The following is a 25974-nucleotide window of genomic DNA, read 5'->3' as shown; positions in this document are numbered from 1 at the left end:
TATCAGGCGACTGTTCCATTCTCCCCGAGTCGGCCACTTCATCCGACTCGCACTCGTAGTCGACCTCCAAAGAGGGGTCGTATTCACGTGGTGAATCACCACGTGCACTCGCAACACCAAGTGTTGTGCGAGTGGAAGACACTACGGTAGACGGAACGTCTACCGCAAGAGATAGCAGTGCGTCACCCGCGGCTGCACGAACCGCAGCCGAAGGTTCAACACTATTATCACCCCGCATGAATTGTTCCTTCATGCGATGGAATTTAAAATGATGGATCTGACCAATCAGAAACATTTACTAAATTAAGAGGTCATTTAGCGACCACTCCATCTAATGACATTCAGAGCGATTGTCGTTTAAGGGAGGGGTGATGTAACGGGGTGTATCGTTACATGAAATTAACACTTAAAGGTTGTTAATTAATATATTATCTAAAAGGTAGATAATAAATTGGAGGATATTACTTTATATAGTAATGTCCTGAATTCTTATCCATAAATAGTTATAGACCATTATGTCTATTTATTCCGCAGACTAATCAGCTGTACTTCCACAGGCTCTCGGCTCTGTGCAGGAGACGACGAGCTGACAGGAAGTCATGCGTCGCATAAACCAGAAGTAATCAAAGAGAGTTACAAGATAAGATAGATAAGAATTCATTTACATGTTTAGTATTAGTTTATAGTTAAGACAACATTTACAAAGATAGATTAACAAGACACTTAACTATATTAATACAGTTTTCATTTTACACTCTTAAGCTAACTTGCCTTAAGAGAAGTCTTCCTCTATACGTACAGTATACGTCACCTAACGAGAGGCACCACTCACATCTGAAGCAGTGTGAAGTGGACTTGTACTGAAACAGTACAAGTCGCAGTGCCCCGTTACAATTTATACTGTTATGCGTTCTGATTAGCAATAAGTCGGATGTACAAATAGCAAATGGGGGGCAGTGGCCTTTTCTTGTCATGACAACTACAGGTGTCCCACGGGTCGTTTACTCTCTAATAAAATATAACTTTACATAACTTATAGATTTAGACGTTCATCGTGGTCGTTCTAAGGTCGCTAACTTTTCATTGTAAAACGATAAATAATTACTTATGTTAATGATAGGAAAGATGCTACAAGTTATGCGAGGGAGGACTGTGCAACAGTATTAACTAGTGGAGTTGGCAAATTGTGGTCATGTTTGTGGCTAGTAGTTTTATCTGTGGCCGTAAAAAAAAAGTTTTGTCTGTGGCCGTAGTAGTTTGTCTGTGGCCGTAGTAGCAATGTAAGTGGCCATAGCGGCGGCTTTTGGTTTTCAATATAAGGTGCATACATGAAATACAATATTTAGTCACTAAGCGTGGCCCTAGCTGAGCTGGCAGTCGACGTAGTGGAATCCGTAATCGACTGTAAAACTTCTTTTTTTCCCGAGGAAAGGATTTGTACTCGTGCTGCTTCGGCGGCAGGAATCTTTGTTGCTTCGCTTAAGCAAACTGCGCAGAATGTAACCTTTCGTCTGGCCAACAGCAAATCCGGTGTCACAAAACTCAGTTTTTTGGAAATTTTGCAAGTGTGGCAAACAAACCCAAAACACAGTTTGCACGTATCGTCGCTCTTGCCAAAGTCTCCCAATTTGCGACTTGTGATGGAGCTCGCACAGATCACACAGATGAGCTCTCGATTGGGCGCGCCGAGCTCCTTGGCTTCTTGATATCGCTTTTCAAGCATCCACGCGAGCTTTTTCATCTGCCCGCAATGCGCATATTTCAGCGCAGACAACAAGGCTGTCGCCATGGATGGCACCATCACTTTACGAATCATATCTCCACCCGGATCCACGAGGCCCGTGACATAAATTTCGCACGAGTTTGGCCGCACTTGGCGAAAAATACTGCAGACCGACATGTTTGCTCGAACGCGCCCGGGTAAGTCATGGGTTTCAGGAAAACTAACCGAGTGCATGATGTGGTACCCCACTTGTGTACCGTTTGACAGGTGCACAAAATTTGTTGCCTCAACGTAAATATAATCACGATTGTGCACTAATCCAATCGATTGCAGTGGCAAATCAATCTCCATCCACTTCACGACTAACGACTTGAATGGCTCTTCGAGCGAAGGCTCTGAAATCGTCGATAGAACCGCTGCACCGCTGATATCGTCGACGTAGGAGGCCTTTATACGCATGGTTTCGAGCGTGGGGTTAATGACGCCAAACATCATGTCTTCCATTCTTCCAGTGGCAGTGCCAAAGCACAGCAGCGATGATAGATTTGGCGCTACAGCGGACACCTGTGGTATCATTCGAGAAGGTCCATTGGTCCGTTCTAAGTATACGTGAATGCTGTCGCGGCTTTTTACGACTTTCCAATGATCAGCGTCAACACGACCGTGCTCCTTGAATACGAACGTTTCGTAGCGCGCAATACTGGCAGCGACAATCGTTTCTACGAGTGCTTCGAGGTCAGCTCCTTCTGATGGTGTCAAACCTAATTCGTTGAACGGATTTACCGTGAACCGACCCTTCATGGCTTCAAGAGTCCAATTCTTAGAAATTTAAATGCGGTTGGATCGTAAAGGGTCTTGCGATGTATGTAGCAAAATAATGAGTAGCTTAGAACAAGTTAGTGCGATAGAAGACATATGTCCTTTGCGTCGAGAATTGTGGCGTTCCAGGCCCTATAATTGACAGCCGCCCTTCCGGAAGTTATTGTGTTGGAGTACTATTTTAACAGTCTCAAATAATTGTTACAAACATCTTATCCGAAGGTTGTGGAAAAAAGCCGATGACATGTGCTCTGACAGAATCTGCGATATCTTCTCAAAATTAAAGTTGACAGAAAGAGCAATGATTATTTGAGAAAATGGCCACCGCGAAATCAAAACCACCAGAAAGTACGGGTGTTTTTGATTTCGCGGGTGGCCATTTTCTTAAATAATCATTGCCCTTTTTTGTTAAGTTGAGTGAAATGGCAATTCTTAAATAATCATTGCTCTTTTTGTTAAGTAGAATGAAAATACTTAAGTAATCATTGCCCTTTTTGTTATGTAAAATGAAATGGCAATTTTCTCAATAATCAATGCCCTTCTTGTCAAGTAGAATAATTTTGCCACCGCGGAATCAAGAACACCCGTGCTTCTTCAGCAATTGCGGGTGCTTTGATCCAGTCTCAAAAATCATTGCCCTTTCTGTTCAGTGAAATCTGATCTATCGAACGCGAAGTTGTTTAACAATTCTATAATCTATTACTCAAAAATGTGAAAAGCTGTAAAGTGAGGAATTTAATTAAGGCAGTAATCGTTGCGGAAAAAAATGTGATGATGCGGAGGAACATAAATGAGCTGCGAGATATCTGAAAGGTATTTGACGCAAGGCTTAAAGTTATACGATAGAAGTCTATGTAGCTCCTGCACGTAGATTTGAAGCGAATTACCGCACGCATAGACGGTTTCCTTCATCCTGATTCTTAATTTTGGGAATAAGTTGAACTTGAAACATTAAGCGACATTTTTAAATATTCCGAAGTGCTTCATGTTGCAGATTAAGTTCGGGTTGACAAATTGTTTGTGCTTTATTTACAAGCTATATAAAGTCGTCACCAGACTGGTAGGACCTGCTGCCAATATAGCAAAAGCTCTGTCCAGCAGTGGATAGAAGTAGTTGACTGAGAAAAGCAAGACCTCTTATAACTGCACAGATTCACGTCAAAGATCTGCCATTTTCATGTCACTGCGCATTGACCATCAGATATGCAAAGCATCCGAATGACGAATGCATTCTTAAATTTGAGTGATTTGGACTGTTGTGATCCAACGATAGCCGCCATACAGTCAACACGAAGTCCGCATGGTCCAAAGTTTCTATTTGATTGCACTCAGCGTTCTATTCGGCATGGCCGATCTTGGAGCTTCAAAGAAAAGTAATCAGGCACCTAATTTTCTCAGGGAAAACAGCAGTGCTCAAGTCCGATCCGCTGAAGATGACGATGAGAGAGCGATCTTGAATTTGCCGGGTCGATTCTATGATTCGCTGGCGACGGCGACCGCCGTCAAAGAACTTATAGCGAAAAGAAAGAATATGAAACAAGTGTTGGAATTTCTGCAAATTCCACTTGCTGCTACTGCGGAAGAGTTAGTAAGGCACAGCAATTTTGAGGTCTTTATGTTGTATTGTCAAATGAAGATGCCAAAAATATTCAAGAACGGCTATCCATACGGGGTTCTTATGAAGAAAGGAGAGCCGATCTACTTCAGCGAGGAAGAATTTAATGGAAACTTATATTTTTGGCTTGCTGAGGGATATTCGCCAGAGAAAGTTGGTGGGATTCTTGGTTTTAAAAACCCTTCGGAGGCTGACGTGATCGTCAGTCTAAACTACCGAGCGTTTCAAAAGTATCGAAAGTGGCATAATGAATATTACAAATTCGCAAAAATTGACGATGAATATCTCGATATGTTACAAACGCGTCTTAAGCTGGAGCAGTGGGCAGCGAGTCAACTTCCAATCGCTGAAGCTCGAAAGCGACTCAAGCTCAAGCATGGATTGCCAAGTAAGGACATGGATTTCGATAATTCCTTGGCGCTGGAAATGTACGAGGCTCTATTCGAAAAAAATTCAAAAAAAAGCCTCAAGAAGCTTCCGAGGCGCAAATGGTGGCCACTAAGTTGGCTGAGCAATTAAGCTTCACGTGGTTACGTCGACTCTTGACGCATTTTACTCCACATTGAGTCGGTTTGTTCGCATCTTGTTGCACCCTTGCATGATATAGTTGACACGATAATGTAGTCCGTTTAACACGGCCATAACATTAATTAACAAATACTCGCTTTGACCTTGTCGACATGCCACATCTATGAATTGCACTTTGTACACCATCGAATACTAAACCCACAGGCATCGGTCCAGACATCTTCAAGCGCCATCTGAACAGTAAGAAATCAAGAGCCCATTCGGATCGAGTGTCGATCGCTGGCAATGCTGTAAAAATAGCAAAAAAGCTTTAGAGGCTGAAGAATGGACGCCAGCTCAATGAAAAGTAGCGAAAAGATGTCTCCATTGGCAAGGCCATCAAAGTGTCAGCAAGCTAATGACTCGCTGGAAACGAATGCTGTCGTAGTATGCTGTCCAACGTTCTTTTAACAGTATATCGTCACAATCACTTGATGCGGGACACAAACTTGTACTGGCTAAGCTGTCGAAGAGATCCTTTCTGCACCATGGCACGAATCGCGCGTTGAATAGCATTCGGATTGTAGCCTTGTGCCTCGAGACGACTATATAATGCACTCGTCTCGACTCGAGTCCCAATGCGCAGCGTGCGGTTGATACTCTGCTCTACCTCGTGTGCTTTCTCGTGCAAGCCACCAAAAAGCCCTTGAGTGCCGCCGTCCTTGGCGGCATTCATGGTGCTGACACTAAATAATCGAATGGCTTCTTGAACATGCTCGCGGGAGGCTTCATTAAGCAAATGCATCTTGGCCAGTGACTCGGCAATCCGCACAAGAGCCTCTAGCTGGCGTACAGTCACGGGAATCGTTGTCTCTTCCCCTTGGGTACGACGCACGTCGTCACGCACACCCACGTAAAAGTCCTGAAGCGCTTGAGCAGCCCCGACCGACAGTCGTGGGCCGCATCGAGTTCGACAATAGGTGATGAATTTTTTTAGTAACCACGGTTCAAACTCGCCCCCACTTGAAGCTTTTTCGATCGCTGAAGGCTTCCCAGCCGCCGATACAGATGCGTTCGTGTGCATTCGCACCACGTGTGCGGCCATTTGTCGATCTCTTGCGTCGTCTTGGATATCGCGAACGATGAAAATCATGTCGAAACGACTGAGGATGGTACTCATCAAGTCAATATTTTCAGAAGCCGAGCGCATATCATCGTACCGGCCAAAGACGGGATTGGCCGCTGCTAATACACTTGCGCGCGAGTTCAAAATCGTTGTAATGCCTGCCTTGGCAATGGAAATGGTTTGCTGCTCCATTGCTTCGTGAATTGCCACACGGTCCGATTCGCGCATTTTATCAAACTCATCAATACAGACAACGCCTCCGTCGGCAAGAACCATGGCCCCACCTTCTAGATAAAACTCGCCTTTCGAGTCACGAATCACTGAAGCAGTGAGACCAGCGGCACTGCTTCCTTTACCTGAAGTGTACACACCAACCGGTGCAATCTTTTCAGTAAATTTCAAAAATTGGGATTTGGCGGTACTCGGGTCGCCCAGGAGGAGCACATTAATGTCCCCTCGTAGAAGCATTCCATCCGGAAGTCGCTTCCTGGAGCCCCCCACGAGCAAACACGCAATGGCTTTTTTCATGTTTACAGTGTAGTCCCCATAAATGGACGGTGCGATGCTCCTTGCCAACTTCTCGTAAAGATTCGGATCTCGTGCCATTTCATGAAATTTTTCTTCTTCGGCGGGTGAAAATGTCGCTTTTGCTCGCCCAGCTCCATCTTCATCAATCTCAATGCCCACGACACGTAGATAGAGCGTCCGAATGGCAACGGCTCCGACATTTTTGCTCCCTGAATTGACCACCGAAGTGATGCCAACGACGGACACGCGTGTGCCAGGGGAGGCTCTGTCGACTAAATGACGATCAGCAATGAGAGCTAAATTCCGTGGCATTTCGCCCGTTGGTACAACCTCTGGATTTTCTTGGAGCTTTAGTGTCTGTTGATCCACGTACTGTCCTTGATCCGGAAGCACCACGTACGAGTCTTTTGGACACAAATCGCCTGGCGTCACCGCGTTGTTTTCGTCCTTATTGCGGTCACAAATGCGTGGGATGTTTACGCCACCCATTCCCGCAACAGCAACACGCTTCGTGTGACCACAATTACGACACTTTAGAATCGCCGAGACGCACTTGGTTCGCACGCGCGTAGCACTTATGACGATGCCGGGAACTTTCACCAATTGGTTCATTTCTTGCGAGTGGACGTGGCGAAGGGCCACCAAAGCTTGATCGCTCGTCAAAATGGCCTGAATGTCCGGGAGATTGGATGAAAGCTCGGAAGTTGACGACTCAAAGGCCCCTGACTCGTGGCTTGACACGAGCAGTTGCATCAACATTTCCTTTGCCGCATTCTCCAAAAGCGGCAATTGATCTTTGGGGTTTTTTAGAAGCAAATCTTGTAATTCCTGGTCAAACGCTGCAACGTGAGAGACGTTGACCGTCACGACCCAGAGATTGCGTCGTGCATTCGCCAGGAGCTGTTCCCGGTAGTAAAAGAGAGGGCCAACGCGAAAACCACGCAGAAAAGCTCGAAAGCGGCGCTGCAGAGCTGCGGGACTAGCACTCTGACGCACATCCGATGCCTGCTCGCTCTCCATCCCTACAGCCGTCACGCGACCCGTATCCCAGTCCATTGTTTCTGTCAGAAGTTTTTATCTAGCTCCCGAAATTGGGTCGGATCAATTCCCTTTTTGGTCTACTCTAAAAATGAAAAATAAAGGTATTTGTATCCAAACATTCACAGGTTGTTTAAAACAGTAGTATTTATCAAACTCCTTCTCCGTCTTCAAGATCGGAAGAATGACTGCCAAGTATCAGATCGTGCTCATCCGTCATGGCGAGAGCCAATGGAATGTCGACAATCGATTCACAGGCTGGCATGACGTGCAGCTATCCGCCAAGGGCGAGCAGGAGTCGCATGACGCCGGTAAAGTGCTGAAGGCTGCGGGGTTTAAGTTCGATCTGGCCTACACGTCGGTGCTAAAACGTGCGATTAAAACCCTGTGGAACATCCTGGAAGAGACGGACTTGATGTGGATCCCCGTCATCCGCTCGTGGTGCCTTAACGAGCGTCACTACGGATCGCTCACGGGTCTCAACAAGCAGGAGACTGTGGAGCAGCATGGCATTGAAAAAGTGATGATTTGGCGTCGCAGTTACGCCACGCCACCCCCTTCTCTTGACGTGAGCAGCGAGTACTATCCAGGAAACGACCCGAAGTACGCAGAGGTGCCCAAAGAGCTATTGCCTTTTGCGGAATCGCTGGCCACGACTGGTGAGCGTGTTTTGCCTTACTGGGAACAAACCATCATTCCGTCCATCAAGGCGGGCAAGAAAATCGTCATTGCTGCGCACGGAAACTCACTTCGTGCGCTGGTGAAACAATTAGATAATATTTCGGAAGACACTATTACGGGTTTAAACATCCCTACGGGCGTGCCTCTCGTTTATGACTTGGACGAGCACTTCCAGTCTGTGCCCCACAAGGACGCGATTGCCCCTCTTACGGGCCACTACATTGGCGATCAAGAGGAGATCAAGGCACGCATTGCGGGTGTAGCCAATCAGACAAAGGCCAAGTAAAAGTGGGTTGAGAAAAGCAAGCATTGAAAATGTGACAATTTGCGTGGTGAAGCGATCTCGACATTGAATTTTACCACGTAAAGTTTGCTAATAATATAAGTTTTTCTCATCGAAAATGCTGCGATAAAAGAGCAGATGATGTCTGGACGAGTGATCTAGTTTTACAGGATATCACGTGATCTACTATTAAAGATAAAAGATAATACAGTTCTTACGAGGAGTGGCATGATGGCATCGTGCGTGGTCCGCATTCTCAAAGACACAGCATGATTACTACATAATAGCCCAAATCGGAACCAAATGGTGGATTAAAATGTTAAGCTGCAAATGACAATGATTGGCTAACGCAACGCAATTATTGGACTCCGGCGACCCCGATTAAAATTTCTCCGCCAAGGTCGCGCGAGAGCTTGTCGCCGCTAATGACAACGACGCGGTCGCCAGGAGACAGCCACCCCATCTTTTTGGCGTGTGAGATGGCCTCTGCGGTCGTGGGGGAACGGTCCAGGCAGCTTGAGACGACAGGGTAGAGTCCACGATGGATCTGGAGCTGGCGGCCAACCTTCTGGTCCGTCGTAAAGCACATGACCGGCACCGTAGGTTTATACTTCGCCACCTTACGGGCAGTGTATCCCGTTCGCGTGAGCACAATCAAGAGTTGTGCGCGCATCTCATTCGCGATCTTGACTGCCGAAGACACTGCCGACTCGACGTCTGACGTTGGCGGCTCGAATTGGAATTTGGCTTGGTAATTCGGCAACAATAAGAGCTGGTCGGCCTCCTTAATGACCGTGTTCATGGTCGCCACGGACTCAATCGGGTACTTTCCTTGCGCCGACTCGCCACTGAGCATGACGCAATCTGCGCCATCCAACACAGCATTCCCGACATCCGAGACCTCGGCACGAGTCGGTCGTGGGTTATACTGCATGGACTCGAGCATCTGCGTGGCCACGATAATGGGTTTCCCCACGGCGTTGCAGCGATCAACCATCATTTTCTGATACGTCAGTACCTTTTGCGCCGGCACTTCGACGCCCAAGTCCCCTCTAGCACACATGATTCCGTCCGACGCGTCGAGAATCGCGTCGAAATTCTGAACCCCTTCGAGATTCTCAATCTTTGAAATGATTTTCGGAGCAATGTATTCCGGCTGACTTGCCCAGTGCTTTTGGATACACTTGTCGACAAAAGCACGAATTTCGTCCACGTCGCTGGCCTTCCGGATAAATGACGCAGCGATGAAGTCAATGTCTTGCTGCACGCCCCAATCCAAGTCGCACTTGTCTTTCTCCGACAACGCCGGGAGCTCGACAATCAACCCCGGTAGATTCACGCCTTTGCGGTTCCCAATTTCTTCGGTATTGTGAATGTCACACGTAATCTCGCCCTTGCCCACACCAGTGCATGTAAGCCGAATGAGGCCGTCCGAGAGGAGCACCGTGTCACCCACTTTGACCGTGTTCGAGAGCTGTTGGTACGTTACATAAAACTTCTCGGCGGTCCCGTCCCGTTCAAAAGCCGGGTCAGTCGTGAGCACCACGGACTTGCCGCTCTCGAGCTTGATCTTTTTATCATTTCGCATGGTGCCTGTGCGAATCTCGGGGCCTTTGGTGTCATGGAGCACGGCGCGAAGATTAAAGTTCGCGTGGCTTTCTGCGTGCACCCCACGACACGCTCGAAGGTTGTGGATACGTTGCAACGCTTCGTCGTACTCGGCGTGCGAAAAGTTAATGCGCATGATACGCAGACCCTCGTCCGTGAGTTTTTGCAGCATATCCAGTTGCTCCGACGCAGGGCCAACGGTGGCGACGATTTTTGTCATGCTGAACTTGGAGCTTCGTGGGTTCTTGTACAGTTCCGAGGCGGAAGCAGCAAAGCCACGCGCTGACGGCCTGATGGAACCGAACACGAGGCGACGCAACATGGACATTGGGACTGCTACAAGCACGTGGAATTAGTCTATTAATTAGATTCGATACTTGTCCTATATGGCTACGTACGTGTTTGCTAGTTTGATGACGAGCGTCGATTTTGTGTGTGGTGGCGAGCAGCTCTTTTGGGGAGAGTTTTTCAAAGCTGATGTTTGAGACTGATACTTTTGAGCGTACTTTAGAAGGTTCGCACAAAGCATAATACAAGAAAGTAATGGTAAATTAGTTATATTGTTTTCCCTCTGATAACTTATATCCCCAATGTACATACTTTACTATACGTTTTTAGAAGCTATTATTTATCGGATTATAGCTGCGTAAAAAGAATTAATTCGAGTACAAAAAAGCGAAAACTCACCAGAACAACCCATCCCCAAACCAAAAACTCCCCAAAACCTGCAGAAAAGGCAGCCTCGGATAACCCAGAGGTCTTCAGGACCAACATAGGTCCTCACCTTTTGTTCTAAACCTGGTTCAGGTTGTGCCTCAAGGTCAGAGACACGTAGCCATCCTGGTTTTTTGCTGGGGTTGGTGCTATTTGTGAAGAACAAAGTGTGACGATTTTTGCTGACTTTTAATCTCACTCTTTGCAACATACACAGATGTCGCAAGCTCGTCTTACCAATGCTCAACACCTGCAAATTTGCAAACACAAGAATGCCAATCGCAGCATGAGCCAGCGGGCTTTGGCTGCCTGAGCGACTAAGGAGTTCAACATCACTATGGGCGTGACTCAGGCTTTTATCAGCAACATCATCAAGAAACGTGCTGAGCTGGAGGCAATGAACTCTAGCAGCCTCAACGCCAAGCGTCAGCGCCTTGTCCAGCACCCAGTGCTGGAGATGGTTAGCGTCTTCTGAGTTCTGCAGTGCCAGCATCGTGGGGTTATCCTCACCGGAGATCAAATCTGCGCAAAGGCTCAGAGATTTGCCAAATCACTTGGAATCCCGGATAACGCCATCAAGTTCTATCACGGATGATTCTAAAAGTTCCAGCAACGCCACAAACTTCGTGCTATCCGCATCCACGGCGAAAGCGGACAGGCTGTTGTGAAGGCTTTGAGCGAGGCTCTACCTGACCTGAAGACGGTTATTACCGGGTATTCTTTCCGGTATGTGTACAACATGGATGAGACTGGTAAGTTTGGTTTTGCCTTTGTTTGTGATGGATTACCCTTGTTGACTTAGATTTCACAGGACTTCTTTACAGCATGACACCTGAAAGGACGATTGCTCAGGCAGAGGTTGAGGGGCACAAAAAGACAAGGTAAATTAATCTCCGTTTGTCTTTCAGAATTAAGAAGCTGACATTATATAATTATATTTAAGTCAGTATATAAGAAGATCATTACGTAAGAGCTTTTACATACTTAAATAGTTTTTACTTTTTCCTTGAACTAAGCGCTTTTCTAGTTCCTAAACTAATGAGCAAGTTAGAAACCTTCCTCTCCACGTTGCGTGCGTGTAGGGACCTCATTTTCAGTACTATCCGTGCAGGCCGGTTGGCACTAAAGGAGTACTAGCGAAAGGTGCCCAGTTACACCTGTTAGCAATTCGTAGTTCATTCTACGGCCACGTTTGAAATGTATAAACATGTACATGTCGTATGAAGAAGCGAAAGGCTTACGAGCCTCTCACAAAGGTCCTATGCAAAGCGTAAGGCTAATTCACTTGAGTTACCTCGAATGCAAAGTGGTTGAAAGACTTAGCTCAGCGTAGGCGTGTCGGCTGTTAGCGTCATGTTGTAAATTCTACAAAGAGACGATCATCATGCGGATATAGATGAGTTTTAGAAAATGAAGCCCAAAAGGAAGTAACCTTGCTTCTCTTGCAAGGCTCTTAACAGGCAGAGCTGTTTTAAGAAAATAAGTTATTTAGCCAGCAGCATCTGCCAGCCGACGCATTCGCGTCGACCCGAAAGCTTAAAGATGGAAATCTCTAAGTTCAAGGCAGTCGAAGGCGACTCCTTGTTAAGATGTATCGCCGAATCAGACGATGTCATAGTAGTTTTCCGCATCGATGACGATGCGACGAAAGAAAAGTTTGGCATGTCTAACTTGGCCGAATGAAACAAATCTTGGGCCGTAAGCTGAAGCTTCACTACCTATATGTGTTTTGGTCGTAAGAAGTCTTTAAGACCCGGCCCAGGCAAACGTTTGAGCTGCCACGTGCTAATTTAGGGCTCAAGCTTAGCTCCCATTTTTAAAACAGGCCAAGCATGACCTTCACGCTGATGACCAGTATACACGATACTTAATCAGTTGACTAAGCGACTTAATTGACAAAATTTATTATTGAGCAGACACATTAAGGGTCTTGTGGGTGATACCTGTAAGATCCACTACCTGTTTGCATTCGAAATTAAAGACGCTAGATCAAACGTTCTATACAGCGGAACTGGAGGACTTCAGCCTGAAATAGGCTTTCGTTTACATTGATGCTTATCGTCTACCAAGACGACAAGAAGTCGGAGGTCCAGAACCTATGGACATCTCGTATGTAGAGAGCAAATTGCGCTCTTCAAATTGTAACTGATTGCAAGATGCTATTGCTGTCAAAAGATAGGGCACTACGCCGAACAGGCGCATCTGTAGCAATAAAAAAGTGTTGCTCGCATTCAATACACTTTCAAGGGTAAATACGATGTGGATTTGGTTGACAGATTTCGTGTCAGCCTTAGATTACCATGGCTTAAAAGTACAAGCCAAGCAATAATTGGCAACATCAAGCCGTGATTATGCCTGTCTTTCGATCATCCGATGGAACGTCTTGGAACGTCTTGGAGCGTCCAAAAGTTCGCGGATGTCCTACGAGCGAGTCGATGGCCTCACTTGTGGTTCGGTCGTTGGTACGACTGCACAAGACCTCAGTGTAACGACTTTGTTATAATGTACTGTTTATGAAAGGTGAAAAAAAGGCTAAGGGCGACCGCAGTTGATTATCAAGTCATAAAAAATGCGATAAGAAAGGGCAGCAATTCAAGGAAGAGCGATAAGATGAGCAGGAAAAAAAGGAGACAAGTAGAGGGGGTGCTCTCTTACGCATGCATGTTAGTTAGTCTTAGCAGGTTAAAGCTAACCAAGAATTTTTATTTTGCTTCTGCTTGTACCTGCGTCTGTAGAAGTGCATTGCGTACCTTCTAACACACATTACACTGTGGAATTTAATTCTGACGGCAGTGCGCAAGCAAGGCAGCGTCGAAGGTCCACTATTATGATGTAGAATTAGTCACCGGCGGCTGTGCACAAGCACAGGCAGCGTTGTAGGTCGACCACTCAATAAAGTCGGGTGGATCGAAAATAGGATGCTTGCTTAGAAAGCAACGTCCAAGAAATTTAAAAAGCTTGTCTGTCAGAGACAGTGTGAAAGTCTTAGGTCGACTAGAGAGTCGATCGTAGAGGACATCGCTGTGGCGGCGCAACAACAGCTCAAAGCAGTTGAGGAAATGCTCCCGAATAAATCAGACCATTTTATGTAGCGTACCGCAAAGGCAACGCAAACACGATCGAGCTGACTCGCAGGAAGGACATGCATTTTACGTCTTCCATTGGGCGTCTCTGCCCGTTCTACTGAAACGATACATCTTTCGGGGGCGACTACCTATCCCGCGTATCGGAACTTTTGCGAGAGATTTGTGCATTCAGTTCTGATGTTGCATCGATCCTTCTAGGATCCAACCTCTCGACGACCTGTCGCCAACTCGTCAAGAGTTTGAATCACTCATTCATTCGTCAGTTGGGCGAACACATTCGACCAATGGCGTCGCACCATCGACATCAAGCCATGACGAGCGGTACGCTCATAATCCACCTTTTACAGTTATTCTCGAAGGACCCAACTGTGTGAAAATCCAGTTCAGCACGCAGATCCGACAAAAATACGGACCTGGTTAAACTCCCTCCACCTCTTTTACTATTGGACTCGCACAGTGAGAACAATTTTTTGTGGAGCAATTCTCGAACCATCGGGACGCGGGGTGTTCAAACAAGTTTTTTGGTCTTTGGCGTGAGTACCCACCCTCCCATGATAGTTAAGAGTCTTGCCCCTACCGATGAATGACGTTTTTTGCCTCGTCGACCGTAACGATATCTATTCTTTATTTTACAAGTTTCATAGAAAAATGCGCTCTACGCGTTCGTAAACAAAATTATAAATAGCAATCCCTTCGCGCATCTCATGGGAGATACGCGCCCTTTAATTCGGCTCATCTTAAAAGTACGCCTCCCTAGGCACACTAAATGCGTCTTAAACGCAACAGGAGCATGTGTCTCCCCACGAAGGCAATTTACCCTTTCCCACTGGACAAAAATGGTGCAGCTTAAAGCGTGCATCGATGACATACCTTTTCTCAGTACGATTGCGCATCGTAACCAGTTCGTCTAGCCAGGGCTAATGGCCGGCGCTTCATACATTCTGCACGAAGCTTCATGTGCTCGGAACAAGGAACTCAAATTCTTGGCACGCTTGCCACAAAACCGTCCATGTCAAAAAAATGCATCGATGAAGAATTCGCGTTCGTACTCACCACGGCTTTGAAGCCTCGATGACTCGAACAACGAATTTTAGTATCGTTCGTTGTTTATACGAGACCGACGAAGTAAGTTTCCCCTTGTGTACAACCAAGGTTTCTTTTGGGAAGCGACACAACAACGTATTGCGGCCTCCTTCCCTTTGACTAGTGTTAGCATTCGAGCTACATTCCTTCCGAAGGGATATTTATCATCGCTTCTTTTTTGATGATACGCAATTACATCACAAGCATTTTCACTATAGCTGTATAATTTCTCGTCTAACGGGTCAAGCGAATCGAACATCTCAATTAAAAGTTTGTTATCCAACTACCGGATGCCACTGGTTTGGCTTTATTTGCACCGGGTGATCCTGTGGCCTTTACAAACATCCAAATCATCACGTCCACCTGCAAATGAAGTTTAAGGCTGATTATCGCTCGCAACAGACAATTGAACGTGTGATGCATTTGAGTCTTTAGCCGCTGCGCCATCATGCAGCAGCTAGGTTGAGGCGCACTGCATGGACTTGTTATCCATGCGATGATAGGTTGGTGTGTCTGTACAAATCAACAAGTGCTTCCTTTTGCAGAGAGATCCATGATATTCACTCTTTTAGGTAATAATAGTCCGTAAATTGACTATTAAAGAGAGCTGATGTTACAAGGTAGCCCGTTCTACAACTATTATTACCTATAAGAGAAAGAATAAAGAATACAATTCCTACAGATGATGTTGTGCAATATTACCTTATGATAGTTTTGTGGATAAAGTGATGCAGACCATTATATTTTTGCGCCGCGAAATTAGAGTGCCTTACATATTTGTATATTAAAATATTGAAGTCAGGACTTAAGAAGGTACTAGTTCGTAGGACTTAAATATATTAAATGCAGTTTTACATTTTCTCTAAGTTAAGCATTTTGCCTCTTGTTGCAAAGCCAAGCTTCGCAAGTATTTCCTTCGACACGTCGTTTACGTGAGGAACTCGAAGGCACCTTTCCAACACTGTCGTCAGTGCAGGTAGGCTTGTACTGAAGCAATAGATTCGTTGCGTGCACAATCCGCCTATTACAGCTCGAATTTTAAATCCAAAATTGAATTGGTCTTCAATATATTATTTAAATTGAACGAAGATTTGAGCAAGCAGTTTAATTCTTTCAGGTCAGCCTCATATTATAGCACCATATCTCAGTACAGGTAATAAAACGGTAATAAAGCTATGCCTAAGCGATGATACAGATTATTTCAAGTGCTTAACGTCTTAAAATGGTCGCTTCCGATCAAAACGTGTGGCTTTGTTGGCGAGGAAGCAGTTCAATTCATATCAGCATATCAGAATATTACCGGTAGTACTGGTAGTGGCCACCGGTATACTAATCCGATGGAGGTTGTCTGAAGGGGTTTGTCTGACGGCAGTTGTCCGACGCCGATTGTCCAACGGCGTGTATGAAGTCATTGGAAGCTTCGACAAGGCTCAAGAAGCTTTCTAGGGAATGATTGGCTTGGAGGAAGCAATAGAGATAACATATTTAGGACTATATTACATTTACTTTGCATTTTGCCAACTAGTGCTCACTCGACCTTTTAGTAGGTTATGAGCCTTGGACCCGCCTTTCCTGACCCCGACGCTAACTTCGCCCACGCTATGGACTCCGCTATTTTCACCTCTTCTCGCATCAACAAGTTTAATGGCATGAAATCTTATATGGGGAAATTCAAGTTGCAAATGGTGCTGGAAGAGAGGGAGCTGTGGGAAGTGACGAGCGTTGAGGTCAAGTTCGAGCACGTGACCAGTAGGCGACTTGTAAGCGGGAGTCTTGGTAGGCGCTGGCATCATCGATCTTGCGATGGAGCTGGCATTGAACCGCCCAGCAAGTGGAGACCGCAGGATGCATGGTCGCGATTGGAGAGACTTTGAGAAGAAGAACTTACCGATAAGCTTTTTCTTCTTCGACGCTTCTTTACGGCCAAGATGAAGGAAGGTGATGATGTGTTCCAGCACATAAACAAGCATAACACTGGGGGAGTAGCTAGAAGCAGTGGGAGCTTTGGTCAGTGAAGACGCCTTGGTCATCCCGCTTAGGGAGCCTCAGTGGTTCGTTTGCGTTCCTGATTACGGCACTGGATTCGAGAGCAGACTCGCTGTCATGGGAGCTGGTGACGTCTCGGCTTTTGCACGAAGACATCAAGCGCAAGGAACTAGTGGCGGCGTCGATGAAGCCGCTCACGGTCAAGGTCAAGCGCTCATGTCGAGCTCCAAAATAGCTCAAGAAAGTACGACAATCACCTGTGAAGACAAGCTGCGCGTGTCATTATTGTGATGAGCATGGACATTGGAATTAAAGTGTCCAGTGCGACTCCGCGAGAATACGGAGTGACAGAGGTCACAAACGGTGATTATATCGCGAATTTGGGATCTCCTGTGACAGTTGGTGGTGATACTAGTGCTACCAAGTCATACTGTGTGTGGTTGGTTGACTCGGAACAATGCAACACATGACGTACTCAAAAGTACATGAAAAATTACAAGGCTATCTCTCCGGTAGATGTGCATGTCGCTGACGACGATGTGGTTCAAGCGGTAGGAACGGGCGACATATTGATGTCGAAGAAGACTCCGCGTGGGACCAAGAAGGGTATGCGCACCGGTGTGTGGCATATCGATGGCATGCCACGTCGTACCTCTGGCACCTTCGACTTGGTCACATTGGTCATGGCGGTCTTGACGCTATTGTCAAGAAGATTACGGTATTGGCATTGACATTGCGTCAGTGAAGCAGTGTGAGGTGTATGACGGGTGTTTACTCGTAAGCAATCGCGAGAGAGCTACGTCAAGTCATCAACCAACCATGTGGAGCAAGTGCTGGACGTCATTCGCAGTGGTATCTTTGGTCCCATTCAGACGCCGACGTTCAGCAGATTGCATCACTTCGTCACATTTGCCGACGACAAGTCACATTTACCGGCGACAAGTCAAATTTTCGCAAGGCGTACTTTTGTGTAACAAGTCAGAAGAGCTGCCAAGTTGGCTGACTTTGTTGCGTTTGCTGAGATGAGAACGGGCAAGATGATTAAGACGCTTCGCAGTGATAATGGCGATGAATACACCCACGTAACATGACCAAGTTTTGCAGCGACCTAGGGATCGCACAAGCTCTCACGACGCCTTACACACCTCAGTTGAACGGAGTTGCCGAGACTTGCCGCCAGACTCAACACGATCCGAATCGTTCTGAACTTGGCCACCTCCGCATAAGTTTCTTCGTTGTCGACTCCATACCTATGTGATAATCCCTGAGCCACCACACGTGCCTGGTACGGCTCAACTTCGCCATCTTGAGTCTCCTTGACACGGAACACCCATCTGCAACCGATAGCCTTGCATCCTTTCGGCAGCGGTAAGATATTCCATGTGTCATTCTTGCGGAGCGGACCACACTCCGAGTCTCACGCTTCCTTCCATTTCACCGCTCACTGGAATCTATAGCTGTCTTGTACGTAGACGGCATATCTCGCACTAATTCTATGACGTAAGCATTTTCTAAGGTGTGGTGTCTTGAGCTGCTGCTGACATCGCATGAAGATCCTGACGTTTTTGTAAGATGTGGACCGCTTGGCGCTTGAAGTGTCGGTAGCCTTCTCCAAAGACTGCGTTCGCTGATGTCTCTTACTGCTGGACTCTATATCCACATTTTGCGCATTGTCTTCATTTTCAACTTGCGGCGACTCTTCATTCATCGCCTATTCATCTGCAATGACCACGTCTTGCTGACAGTAGTTGTGTCTTCAAGTGTCGACAACGTCTTCCATGAACTGTGCTTCGCGACTTATCAGTCTCCAGCACTTCAAATAGACATGCTTTCTCACGATCTGAATATCCAAGAAAGCGGCAGCATACTGACCGAGCATCAAGCTTCACACGCTTCACCTTTGGCAGCATGACGTATATGTCAACGCTGATCGTCCAGATTACGTGTGCAAGCTCACGAGGCCGCTGTACGGGTTGAACCAATCACCCCACAAGTGGAGCCAGACTGTTGACGACTTCATGATCAATATGGGTTTTGTTAAGCGTGGATTGGATCACTGCGTGAATGTCAAACGGGACGACGATGACATGGTCTTTGTTGTTTGCTATGCTGATGATCTGATCATCGCAAGCAGTAACGATAATTTTTTTACTTCGACCAAGCGCACGCTGAGTTGCCGATTCGAGATGACATATCTCTGTGAGCTTAAGTATTTTGTCGGTGTGGAGATCATGCAACTGATCATAAGACGATGCGGCAAACCAGGTTTCTCAAGTCGGTGTTGACCAATTTTAGTATGGACGACAGCCCGTGAAGACGCCTCAGATCCTGGAATCGAGTAAACCAAGAGCATGTCTGCAAGGATAAAGACACGATGAAGAACGTCCCCTACCGGAGTGCTACTAAAACCGTCATGTACTTGATGGTGGCAACTCGTCCGGACCTTGCCGTGGCAGCAGGAGCTTCAAGTCATTTGCGGCTGATCTCTGTCCAACAAACTGTCAAGCTCTCAAGCGTGTGTTGCGGTATCTTCAAGTTACACGAAAACATAAATTCGGATTTTCACGTGATGGCATCGCTACACTGCAAAGATACTTGGATGTAGATTGGGCTGGTGATGTGGAGATGCGACAAAACACAAGCGAATACACCTTCATGTTGAATAACGGGTGTATCAGCTGGAGGTAGCAATTAATATATAAGTGAAATTAATAATATAATTGAACTTAATAATATAATTGAAAAACAAATAATTGTTATTTATTTTACGCAATTCATTAAATAAAATTGTATTTTATTAACAATTATTTGTTTTCAGTTTGACCGCAATACTTAATACAACAAAAGATTTTGTTTTAATTAATAAATATATTAATTTTAATAGCGTTATTAGGTTTGATGCTATTATTATCATCAAATCAATTAATATTTTTATATTTAGCAATAGAATTACAAAGTTTTAGTTCTTACATATTAACATCAGCTCAAAAAGAAGCAATGCACGATGGCGTTACTTTTTGCTCCTCGATGGAAGCAGAGTACATGCGATGACGAAAACAGTCTCAGAAGCGATTTGATTTAAGGCATTTCTATGCGAACTTGGTTAGATGAAGAGCGATGAAACTTCCAAGTTGGATGAAGACAATCAAGGTGCGATCGCGATTGCCAAGTACTCAGAGTTTTAAAAGGGACGAAGCATGTCGGCATACGCTATCACTATGTTCGCGGAAGAGTTGAAGACGGCGAATTTGTGCTGCAATACTTTTCGACGAAGGAGATGAAGGCGGACATGTTGACCAAGCCGATTCCATACTGTTCCGGATTCATGTTTTCGCCATGATAGGCTTTGATTGAAAGCCAAATTAAATTCACTGTGCACGGCCACGGAAGCCGCGTTATAAATACGCTCGACAGTCGCAGTAGTCTTGAACGTTTCCATTGGTATTAAGTTCATACTTGCTATTGTTCTTTTCTAAAGCGAAAATGCATCGTCGCTGGCGCAACCATCGGCCAGTAGCAATTACACACGTTAGTTATTTTTTTTTTTACTTTTTAATAGATATCTATTCAACGTTTGAGACAAAGTAAGATAGTCTAGTTACGCAGTGTTGATTTTGAGCAAGATCCGTCGAAAGTCCTAAGCGTTAATATAAGCGCCGGAAGACCTGGCTAACTGTCATAGCTGCTCTGGGCTTGCGCTCGACCAGCTCGATGCATGTGTAGACCGTGGCACCATTTCTGGCTGTCGCACTGTGGCGTTTCTCCCTTTTTTGAGATTGGTCGAAGTTAACAAATGCAGAAGACCAAAAACCTGAAAGAGCTGCTGACGAACGATTTTGACTGCCCTGTAAGCTGCTGCGTTCTGTCTTCGCAAAGATGTGTTTGGCTCAGCGTGGCAGGATGTGCTAAATATATGTTCCCAGGTGGATGGCTTTGCCGACATCATCCTCAAAGCTGTCCCTTCGGATGCGCTATCGATACGAAGGGTGACTGACCACCTAAATGCTTCCAAGATGTGGCGACTAATGAATCGCGCTTTCCGCGTTTAGTGACTGAATAATTACTTCAAAGCGCGACTGCGCAGGCACAATTTTATAATATATGGGTCATGGTCTCCATTATGGTCTCCACGCGACCACAGCAGGCAAACGTCTTCTTGAAACTATTGTCCTCGCGCTGAGCATCATGAAACTGATTGAGTTGACGCGCCGCTACTTTATATCTTATCCATAGACTTCATACGCTATGAGTCCATGGCCGTGATCCCACGCTTGTCGCGGCGTTTTCCGGAATGCCGTGCACTGTCATTCTTCCGTCGTCGCATTTGGTTTGTGTCGATTGACCAGGACGGATAGCGTTCCCCAAATACTTGTTTTTAGTATTAAAAACAAGCTTTTTCAGCTCCATGATGTAGTGATTGGGCGTTTCGCTAGAATTAACCACAGAAATCGGCGACGCAGTGGTGCCCGCAAAGACAAGCCAATGCGTATGTATATAGCGAGGAAGCGCCCATCGATACGACGACGAGCCTATATTAAGTTTGGTCATCGTCTGCAATCAGCTTCTGAATCGGGCGGACTTTTCTCCCGCATTTCCGACTACGCTCATCATACCGCTGCGGAAAAATGGAGACACCTTTAAAAGCACGGTCAGGCATTTGACTTGGACGCGTTACTCCTATTTGTGCTGGTGGGTGAAGGTTTCAGGTCCTAAAGTACAACCCCTTTCTACGTTAAGTTGCCCGTACCCAGGCAGTCAGGACAGACGCACTACTACTCGGCATTTGTAGACGACTCTACTCATTTACCCAGGCAGTCAGGACAGACGCACTACTACTCGGCATTTGTAGACGACTCTACTCATTTTCTCGAGACGACGCGACAAATCCCGCACGCTTTCCAGACCATCCGTGTCTATCAGGTCTGCATGTTAACCGGCCAAAATTAGCTCATTCTTTTGATCCAGTCAGTTAAGATCAAGGCTACTGCGGGCATTGAAGTTGTCTTCTCGGATGAAATAACACGGTATTTAGGATATGAAGTTTGAACAGGAGACATAGTAATAAGTGCTGGGTTAACGACTTCGACACGGCTGCTTACAGATTCACCAGTGGACACCAATTAAAAAACCGAATGTTAATTCTTAACCTTATCGTGCTGACATCGTTATTATTCACCGGGCTAAATCAAGCTCTGGTTGATTCGCCGAATGTTGGTAGAAGTAAAGTAAAATAAATTAATCCTTACCTTGACCGCCAAAGACTAACTAACATGTATGCGCAAGAGCGCACCTCCGATCCTTGTCGCTTATTTCCAGCTTATCTTCTCCATCGTGCTCGATTTGATGCTCTTTCTTTTCACTCTTCTTATGACTTGCCAATCCAGTGCGGGCGCTCCTGGCTTTTTCTCACCTGTTAAAAGCAGTACATTTAACATCGCCAAACATAAACACGGTTTATGATGTGCTCAGGGGCACACCCATTACACTACTCTGATGTAAATAATTAAGGTGTGTGGCTATAGCGATTCCCTAATGTAATTTACAGGGTGTGATGGTGTACCAAAGTCCAAACGACGATTCTAAAGTAATAATTGTTAATTTTGCGATATAGCGGATAAATAAAAATGTTTTGTGTTGTCATTTTATCGTGGTTTCATTAATTCAAACAAACAAACGGGAAGGGTTTGTGGCTATACCACAAGGGTTGTGTGCCTTTACCGGTTCCCTATATTAATTAACAATCTTAAAGTGTTAATTTCATGTAACAATATACCCCGTTTATGCTAAGAGTGCTGTGGATATTTTGCTCGATCCGTGTTAAAACGTGCAAATTTGCGATAAAAATGGGTGATCCGAATCTGCTGTCTATTTCTAAACGTGTTTGCTCCAATGTAATTATGGTCAGATTAGATTATTCTAGATGGAATGTTGTACATGTCGTTGTAGTTATTAGATGTGTGAGTAGATGTAATTGTGTCGCTTGTAATCAGAATTATATGTCCTCATTTATATGATGTGAACCAGGAGGTAATATTCGATACAACCATTGGTATTTCATTGACCATTTTTTTTATTTATGACATCTTCGACATTATCAAGTAGTGGGGTTGGCAAAATTGTGGTCATATCTGTGGCTGTAGTGTTAATGTCTGCGGTCATAGTGGCTGCCTATAATAAATTACGTCGAGTAAATTGTGAGGGTTAACCTGACACGGGAAACACCAAGTAGAAGTGTCCATGCACAAATTTAAAGGTATTAATAACAATGCAGCTCTGTGGTGCCTTTAATTTACGTAAGCGACACAAATGTAGTTGAAGCTCCCAAGTACGATCGTCTTTTCACACAGCATAAGCGTATCTATTTGCTACGTCTCTACTTTCAATCAGAAGAAGTCCGCTAGATTAAGTCTGCTAGCTTAAGTCCGCCCGCACGGTTGCGGATGATATAGCTTCTGAATTGGTAGCATCTAACACTACAATTTGGTTGGACCAAATGTGAAAATGCATTTTATAGCTGCTTCATGTACCTTCTGACAAAAATTTGCCTCATGACAATTATGCTCCACTAGCCAATGGCCAATTGCTCTTTCTGCCACGATTCAACGGATCTTTTGATTCTAGATCGGAAAGCACTTGCGACGAATAAGTTGGCATCGGCCTTGATTTTCCTAGAAATATTTTCATTACCGCCGAACACACACGTGCAGGTTTTCGAAAGCTGAGAAACGTTACTACAACACTAGATGATGAATCCTTCACACCTTCACACGACAGCAGGCGCGCGAAGTGTGCGAGATATAATACATGTGTTAGGCCGCTATTTCGGGAGTGCCATGGAATGAGTTGAATTTGTGTAAACTCAGTTCGTGCTTATCAATTCGTTAAAACGTTTATTGAATTTCTTTTCTACCACTTCTGATTGGCCTTAAAACGGCTCGTTCATCGCTGGCATACTTCTGAGGCCGCTTGCAAATTGTTCCGGAATGGGTTGAGAAAGCCGTTTTCTTCATTCTCGTCGCAAGCACCGTATCTCTTCCCAGGGCACGGCATGGTACCGTAACTCTTCATTCGACAAAATGGCTGGAAATGAGTTTGGCCGAAGCCCGTTCGACGCCATTTCCTTGTCCCCTGCCGACCAGAACGAGCTGCGAACGCTTGTCAAAACGATCCTTGATGCCAATTTCACTCGCTATGGTCAATTTGCGGGGGTAGACCCCCGCGCGTGGAAGCTCAGTCGAGGAAAGGATGGGATGCAAATTTATAGCAGTCGAAACGAACCTTGTCAAGCGCTACCGACGAACGAAGCGTGCGAGGTCGAGTCGCTCCTTTGTATCGGCTCCGTGCCTGGCACTCTCGACGACATGATGCACGGCGTGTTAGAGTCGGCCACGAGTGCTACCGATGCAAGTGTCAAGGACGTGGACACTGCTGCGGTGCTTGCACGTATCCGAGCTCCCAGCACGCTGGACCCGTTTGCAAGCCTGGGCGTCAAGTGGATGGAGTTTGACGTGCGTCGTAGGTCAATGGGAACCGTCACGAATCGGGACTACGTCTACGTCGAAGCCACTGGAATCAAGTGTTTTCCTAGTGGCGAACCGCTCGGATATCACGTCATGCACTCGATAGGGATCGGCGAAGCGCACAATTTGCCTCGACGAGTGCGTTCCAAGCTCTCGATTTGCTCCTTCTTTCGCCAAGTAAACAAAACCGTGTCGATCCACTCGCTGGCGATTGTGGAACCCATGTCAGACCTTGTGCGGCAATTTGTGCTTCCTCGCGTGATACAAACGCTTCAATCCTCGTTCAAGCCGGCTTCGTTGTCTTCGGTCAGTAAAGTCAAGAAATTCGCACAGACTCTAAGTCATCGCCCCTCAGAGCACGAGACTCAACGACTTTCAGGATTCGACCAGCACTGTGTCACGTGCTCCAAGCGCGTAGGACGATTTGTTAAATTTGCCAGTCGTCATGCCACGTGTGCCACTTGTTGCCGACCCATTTGCAGTGCGTGCAAAATCGAAAAAAAGCAAAAGGTGCTTGCGGCAGATATCAAATTGACGACCAAAAAAGTGGCGTTTTGCTTTCCCTGTCTCACTGAAGCCATGACGACAAATGAAGCCCAATTTTATTGTGCCGACAAACCCGACAATGCTTTCGAGCCTCAGGCGTCAGCAAATACTTGGGCCTGGGCGACAAAATTGCCGACCTGGGGCTCGAAAGGTGGTGAGACGCCAATCGATTTAACGTGTACGAAATAAATATTGTAAATTTTGTTCGAGAGATGTATGCTGCGTATGCGTTACGCAGTGATTAATCATTACGATGTGCCGGCACTTTTTGTTAAAACGCATGTGCAACTTCAATTATTACATGACACATAAATTTGCAGAATTGTGCGAGTCTTAAACCTCAATATTGAGGTACATCGGTGTGAGTGTGAATGGTAATCAAGTTTTAAAGTTTTTTACGATATCTATACCTTCTCCAACCTATACGGGCTAAAGATGTCCTTATATTACACAGTCCCCGTTAAGTACATAAAGTGTACTGGAGGGGATGGTCAAATACTTAAATTAAGTAATTAGAACCACCACTTGGGTGTGGTTACATTGTGACCCGTGATGTATGTGATGCACATAGGTGCATTCATATAAGGAGAGATGACGCCTAGCGTCATCTGTAGGCGGGCACGTCGTAATGCGGCCACGCTCTACTTAGGCACACACCCTAGCACAGCGAGCAAGCGGTTAAACCTGCTTCTCTTGGGTATAGTGAGGTAGTTGTGGTGGGCGCGTTAGCTACCTCACCCAACACACTAAGAACTCTGGTTAAGTGTCGTCACGGGAGCGGTAATCCGTCTCCTCGTGCGCACTTACCAAGTAGGAAGTAGTTTTCAGACTGATTTATATTTAATAGAATTAAATACAAATACCTATTTTTACCAATTAAAATGTTATCTCTATAGATATCATTTAATATGTATTGCGAGCGTATCTTTATAGATACCTCGCGTAACGGATGACGCTAGCCGTCATCACGGATGACGCTGGGCGTCATCCCTCCTAATGTGAATGCACCCATGTGCATCACATCCACAAGGGTTGGTCACAAATGTGCACCACACCCGAGTGTTGGGTCTAATTACTATTATTTAGTAATTGACCATCCCCTTAAGTACAC

The 25974-nt window shown here is 45.7% G+C and overlaps 6 protein-coding genes across 6 annotated transcripts; 3 read left to right on the top strand and 3 right to left on the bottom strand.

Moving 5' to 3' along the window:
* Positions 1–1361: 1361 nt before the first annotated feature.
* CCR75_005066 (uncharacterized protein) lies at positions 1362–2524 on the bottom strand (the record flags this gene model as incomplete). The annotated part of the gene is made up of 2 exons (XM_067963150.1): positions 1362–1488; positions 1581–2524. The coding sequence occupies 2 exons, from the start codon at positions 2522–2524 to the stop codon at positions 1362–1364; spliced, it is 1071 nt and encodes a 356-aa protein (XP_067823927.1).
* Positions 2525–3887: 1363 nt separating this feature from the next.
* Positions 3888–4676, top strand: CCR75_005067 (uncharacterized protein; the record flags this gene model as incomplete). Its single annotated transcript, XM_067963151.1, has 1 exon — positions 3888–4676. One exon carries the CDS (start codon positions 3888–3890, stop codon positions 4674–4676), a length of 789 nt encoding a protein of 262 aa, XP_067823928.1.
* Positions 4677–5151: 475 nt separating this feature from the next.
* On the bottom strand, positions 5152–7374 carry CCR75_005068 (uncharacterized protein; the record flags this gene model as incomplete). Its single annotated transcript, XM_067963152.1, has 1 exon — positions 5152–7374. The coding sequence occupies one exon, from the start codon at positions 7372–7374 to the stop codon at positions 5152–5154; it is 2223 nt and encodes a 740-aa protein (XP_067823931.1).
* A 166-nt stretch (positions 7375–7540) lies between these two features.
* Positions 7541–8323, top strand: CCR75_005069 (uncharacterized protein; the record flags this gene model as incomplete). Its single annotated transcript, XM_067963153.1, has 1 exon — positions 7541–8323. One exon carries the CDS (start codon positions 7541–7543, stop codon positions 8321–8323), a length of 783 nt encoding a protein of 260 aa, XP_067823932.1.
* Positions 8324–8678: 355 nt separating this feature from the next.
* CCR75_005070 (uncharacterized protein) lies at positions 8679–10256 on the bottom strand (the record flags this gene model as incomplete). The annotated part of the gene is made up of 1 exon (XM_067963154.1): positions 8679–10256. The coding sequence occupies one exon, from the start codon at positions 10254–10256 to the stop codon at positions 8679–8681; it is 1578 nt and encodes a 525-aa protein (XP_067823777.1).
* A 13617-nt stretch (positions 10257–23873) lies between these two features.
* CCR75_005071 (uncharacterized protein) lies at positions 23874–25052 on the top strand (the record flags this gene model as incomplete). Its single annotated transcript, XM_067963155.1, has 1 exon — positions 23874–25052. The coding sequence occupies one exon, from the start codon at positions 23874–23876 to the stop codon at positions 25050–25052; it is 1179 nt and encodes a 392-aa protein (XP_067823776.1).
* Positions 25053–25974: the final 922 nt, after the last annotated feature.

This window comes from Bremia lactucae, linkage group LG15 (assembly GCF_004359215.1).
Source record: "Bremia lactucae strain SF5 linkage group LG15, whole genome shotgun sequence".
Classification (NCBI taxonomy): Eukaryota; Oomycota; class Peronosporomycetes; order Peronosporales; family Peronosporaceae; genus Bremia; species Bremia lactucae.
This window is presented reverse-complemented; position numbering and strand designations above follow the sequence as displayed.